Here is a 5,884-nt window from a genome sequence, read left to right on the forward strand (position 1 = left end):
GTCCAAACAACAGATTTTGGTTCTTAATGAAATGTTCCAGAGTTTTTATTCACAAAAGACCATACGAATAACTACCATTTATCAGGATATGACCTGCAAGGCATTGGGCTAAGAGATAGCTTTGTATTACCTCTTGGAATCCTCAAAATCATTTTAGGTGAGTGTCATCCATTTGTACAAATGAAGAAACAGATTCAGTAAGGCTGATCCACGTGCCCACTGTCACGCAACCAGAAAGTAGCAGGGTTGGGATGGAAAGCCAGACTCAAACATGGGTTATACCTCGAAGGAGGCACCCTCTTCTGACCTGGATTAGGGCTGCTTTGTATGTTGAAGGACACAGACTCCAGAAGTTGTGACTATGGCAAGATTGAAACTATGGTTGGCCCAGAAACGGATGCCCAATTCCAGTTCACTGGTATTAACAAATATTTCAACTCTTATACTGGCACAAGCAGAATGGATTATGCACTGGCCACATACAGAGACATTGCTTTGATTATCCTGTGAAAGTCTAAAAAAAAACCAACAAAAACTCCAGCTGGGAAAGCAGCATTAATGGATTCCTGTAAAGCAACCTGTCTGTACCTCATCCATTAAGTCCTCATGCCTGGGGAAACTAATGTCAACTCATCATGGAATATTCAATTCATATAATAAATATGGACCTGGGGGGAAAAACCCATATTCCTAAACATTAAATAAAAACTCAAAACCAAACTAAAATGCAAATATATAATATATTTAAATACGAATTTAAATTAATGTAAAACCTGTAGTTATATGAATATAGAATAAAAATAATATAATCTGCAAATAATATTCCTTAAGTGTGAATGCAAACCAGCTATCCAGAGAGTAGACCCCAGAGGTACTGCAAGGCAGGTTTCAATTGGACAGGACACTGGGAAGGTCACCTCAATCAGTGCTCTTCGAAGCATGGCCCATGAAATGGTGCTGGCTCACAAACTATTAGTTACCGGTCCCAGATAAGATAATTAGAGCAATTGACAGTGGGTGTGTAAAGACTGCATAGAAATTTAACATTTTTATAAAACCCATGCACATCACCAGTGGATTCATCTCACTGAGCATGATATAGACCAAGTAAATTATTCTTGAGCTTGTGAGTTAAGAAATAGGTAGTGAGCTGTAGCTAGTCTCGTGCAGTAGAATCATATATTGGTTTATGATGGATCAGAATTGTCTTTAAAGGGAGGGGGTTCTTCATTACAGACAGCTTGAGGAGCACTGACCTAGAAGGTGAAATGTCACAGGCATTACTGCTAAGCTTCCTCCATCTTGCCACTGACCTCTCCCATGCCTGGAACTTATTATGAACACGAGACTCAAACTCAGGTGTAGAACGGCCTGGGGAGACCATTATACAGGACCCATAAATAGGCTGAGAACTGACTGGTTCAAGACTGGGGCAGAGTGGCTCCACTTCCTAGAATGGGGAGCACTGAAACACCTCTGTTCTAAAAAAGTCATTAGGTAGTCAAGTCAAATTCCCACCAATTCTGTAATTTGTCCCAATCGGGGAATAATGCAATGGTGTTGGCAACAGCAAAAGCCCCATACCTAAGAGCTTAAGGGAATATCTTAGCAGCCCTACATTTTTAGGAAATGGTCTTCAATCACGTGACCTATTAGAGACATTTCCTCCTAGCTGTATAAAGGATTTAGTTTATTTTTAGAGCTTTTTTGAGAATATGAGCTGTCTAGTTGTGGGGTATTGGGTTGTCTCCTTTTACTTCAAAAACATGAACATTTAAAAGTCACAGGAATAGCGTCTCTTTTTTTTATAAACACTCACCACAGTTTCAGAAGTTATATCAAGCCTTATATTGATTAGAATTAAATTTTTAAAGACATTCCCAGCTTCAGACCCTAGCTTTCTTATCCTCAACCCCACATTCAATAAATGGCTCTTCATCTTCTGTGGCCCATGAGAAGGGTGGTTCACAGGTGCACCTAAGAACACTCAACCACGTCTATGTGTCTGATAAATTCTAACCGGCACTCATTCAACATTTATCAAGCAATTATGTGTCAGGCACTGAGCAAAATGCTTAGCATAAAAGGGGCTTGCTGGGTTGTTTTGTGTCTTAATAATAGATGAGTATTATAATTCTCACTAAAAAAAAATAATAAATAATAAATAAATAAATAAAGGAGAAGCTGGGCAAACAAAAGATTACATTTCCTGTTAGAATACCAACTTTATAGTCATTATATCTGAGACAGTGGTAACAATAAAAAGACCAAATAGTTGCCCTGGTAGGTGTGTTCAGTGGTTAGAGCCTCTGCCCAAACACCAAAGGGTCTTGGGTTCACTCCCTGGCCCCTCTCTGGGCATGTGCAGGAAGCAACCGATTGATGTGTCTCTCTCACACCAATGTTTCTCTCTCTCTCCCTACCTCCCTCTCTCTCTCTCTCTAAAAAGCAATGGAAAAATTATAGCCTCCGGTGAGGATTAACAAACAAGCACAGACCAAATAGTTAATTACATTGTGGGTGCAAGAATGACCCCAGAGTAATGAATGACTTGATTGAAAAAATATGTGGAGTAGAACCAAATTTTATTCATTGCTAACACCCACCAGCACCTCTACAGCACTACACATAGAAGATACTCTTCCAGTTATTATTCCCGAAAAACGAATCACCCCAAAGTTAGTGGCATTAAAATAACAACAATTTGTTATGCTCACAGATTCTGTGGCTTCTGTGGGGTTAGCTTGTGTCTGCTCCACGACCTCTGGGGCCTCGGCTTGGAAGAACTGAGGATGCCCCAAGGTGACTCAATGGTGGGGGCCTGGAGTTGCCTGAACCCTTGGTCACTCACACGTGAGGTGGTTGATGCCACTGTCAGCCAGGACCTCTGCTAGCGACGCACACATGGCCTCCATGGAGCTGCTTGGGCTTACTCCCAGCATGGTTGTTGGCTTTTTAAGAGTGAGTGTTCCAAAGAGAACTAGATGGAAGTTTCTAATGATCTACCCTCAGACATCACACAGTGCGACTTCTACTGTAGTCACGCACCTGCCGAGTTTCAGGGAAAGGGAACATAGATCTTCACCTCTCGGTGGAAGGTGTGGCAAAGTCACATTATAAGAACAGCATGTTGCACAGGACTTAATGTTGCAACTACTTTTGGGAAATAAACTCTGCCACAAATATCAAATAATCAATTGGTGACTAAATATATCAGGGTTAAACATTGGCGCTTGCCTCAGTTCTTTGAGTTCTTTGAGAACACAGCGTGACCGTGTTCTCAAGGCCTTATGATTTGCTTTGGTCAATGAAACATGGATGGAAGTGACTTATGTAACTTATGGTAGGAAGCATTGACAGCCAATCCTCATCATCCATAGACTCTGTATTTGCAAACTCACCAACTTGCTAGTATGTGTTTGCAACTCCAAAAGCAACGCTCACAGCACCCTCTCCATCGCTGGTAGACATGTGCATGCGTAGAGCACTGAACAATGTGAGCCCCTGGGTGCACATGTTCCCAGCTGAGGTTAAACAAAGCGAAGCTCTGCCCTCTAGGTTCAGCTCTCATACAGTAAAAAAGGTGTCCTTTTTGAAATCTATGTAGTGCCATGTTTTCAGCATTTTTGTGCTTTTGGTGGGTGATTTCGCTCTTTAAAATGGCCTCGGGCATAGTGCCGAAGTGCTGTCGAGTGAGTTCAAGCACAGGAAGGCTGTGATGTGCCTTTTGAAGAAGTTATGCTGGTTGTGAGTTCAGTGTTAAGGATTTAACGACGTATATTAAATTAGGCATCTTTATACAACAACACACATAACACACCAGTAGATCAAAATGTTCAGGCTCACAGGAACCCTAACTCTGAGTTTCCTCTAGAAGCACGGGTTCAGTACTCATTTATTCAATGTTCATGGTGACTGGACTGAGCATCAGCTGTGCCTACTGTTGCAGGCCTCTCCAGGGCCCTCCTCCAAGCATCCCCCTCCCCCACTCAGCTGATGAGGAGGCACCTGGTTATAAAAGCACCACACACACCCCTGTGAACACTGATTAATTAGGAGCTAATAGAAATAACAACGTTACCATAATTAATCAACAAGAAAACTAGCTAGATTGTTTTGACATATGAGTATAAAACTTGAGCCTTCTGAATTTCATTCAATTTGTTCTAATACAAATCCTATTATTTTGAAATAAATCCTTTGCTTTCCTTCCTTCTGTTCTTTTATATAACTAATTATCACCTTGTAAATCATAGATAATTCAGCGTAGTCACCTGCTGTTATCTTCATTAATTGCATATTCCACACCTTATAAAATGAGAGTCTCCAAATTTAGCCTCAGTTTTTCTATAAAAAGCCCCCCCCCCAAGAAGGCATTGATAACTGTAAAAGGTGCTCTGCAGATGAAAAGAAAAATAGATTTCTTAAACAAAAATGTAAATACTTCCTTTTCCCCTTAAAAACTCTCTGTAAAATAAAATTATATTCTCAATTTTGCAGTCAACTAAGCAATGAATCACAGCTGTTACTTAAGTTAAAATAAACAGGCAATTTATAAAAAATGTCAAAATTCATTATTTAGCCTTTACTAAATAATTCAAAGTTAGCTCTGCGTAATAGATTTGATATAAACACTGGAAGCATCATGTGTCTGCATGCCACTCTACACACTCGCTTGGGCAGGGAAGGGTAAGGAAAAGGGAGGACATCAATTGCTTAAATAGTACTAGGACCATGGAATATTCTTCAGGAATAAAAAGGAATGAAATATGTACTGATACATGCTACAATGCTACGTGATGACTCTTGAAAACATTACACTAAGTGAAAGAAGCCAGTCACAAAAGCTCACATATTATATGATCCCAATTATTTATAGGAAATGTCCAGAATAGACCAGCCTACAGACAGAGGGCCGATTAGTTGCCTAGAGCTGGGGGATGGGAGTTGGGGAGTGATGGCTAAAGGGTATGGGGTTTCTTTGGGAAGGGGGTTGATGACAATGTTCTAAAATGGATTGTGGCGATTGTTGCATAATTGTGAATATACTAACCACCATTAAATGGTGCACCTTAAATGGGTGAACTACATGATGTATGAAATTATCTCTCAATAAATCTCTTAGAAAAAAATAAAGAATAAAGATAGCCAAGAAATTTAGAAAGCACTGGAGTCTAGCCCATGTCCCCACCCTTTTTCTTCCTCCCCTCAATCATCTTCCCTTCCTCTTCTACTCCCCTCGCCCCAGCCTGTTAGACTTGGTGGGGTGACTCAGAGGTTTGGGCGTCCCTGGAGAGGTGAGGCCAAGAAAGGAGGACAGCTCAAGGCTCCCTCCAAGCATGACGGTGGTCCATCTACTTCCTCCAGGGGCGGGCACTAGGCCACCTTCTTGGTGTAAGGCACTAACCCCTGGCTGGGCCCCATCCAAACCTCGCTTGGAGCTCTCTGCCCACCGGAGTGCCAACAAGGACAGCCGAGTTCAGGGTCGCCAGCGCGTGCCCACCTCCCACCAGGAGAAGAGACTCCCTCCTGCCCTTCACTGGATGCACCCATGGGTGCAGGCTCTCGCTCACCCCCTCCCAGTGGAGACCTGTCTGCAGAACCCGCTCCCAGTGCGGGTGGGGCCTTGGGAGAGATTCCCGAACCGGTTCCACCAGAAACCGCGCCAGCCTGCTGCCCGGTCCTTCTCCCACCCCCAGCCCATCTGGCTCCCACGGTGCACACCTCTGCCTGCCTGTTCATTGAAAACACGGGCGGAGGGCGGGAGGGGCGCCAAAGAAAGCCGAACCCCAGCGGCCCCGCAGGCCAGCCTCCAGCCTCGCCCCTGCGGAAGGGACCGAGCAGGGGGGAGACCCCGGCGGCTGCTGCCAGGGCTGGGAATCGG

General features: G+C 43.2%; 1 protein-coding gene across 1 annotated transcript in view; it reads left to right on the forward strand.

Moving 5' to 3' along the window:
- Nucleotides 1-5,339: 5,339 nt before the first annotated feature.
- Nucleotides 5,340-5,884, forward strand: part of HEBP2 (heme binding protein 2) — a 7,506-nt gene continuing 6,961 nt past the window's right edge. The window contains exon 1 of the mRNA XM_014533927.1: nucleotides 5,340-5,618. Coding sequence (XP_014389413.1) covers nucleotides 5,340-5,618 — 279 coding nt within the window. The remainder of the gene's footprint in view (nucleotides 5,619-5,884) is intronic.

Source organism: Myotis brandtii, unplaced genomic scaffold (genome assembly GCF_000412655.1).
Source record: "Myotis brandtii unplaced genomic scaffold, ASM41265v1 scaffold123, whole genome shotgun sequence".
Taxonomy (NCBI): Eukaryota; Metazoa; Chordata; class Mammalia; order Chiroptera; family Vespertilionidae; genus Myotis; species Myotis brandtii.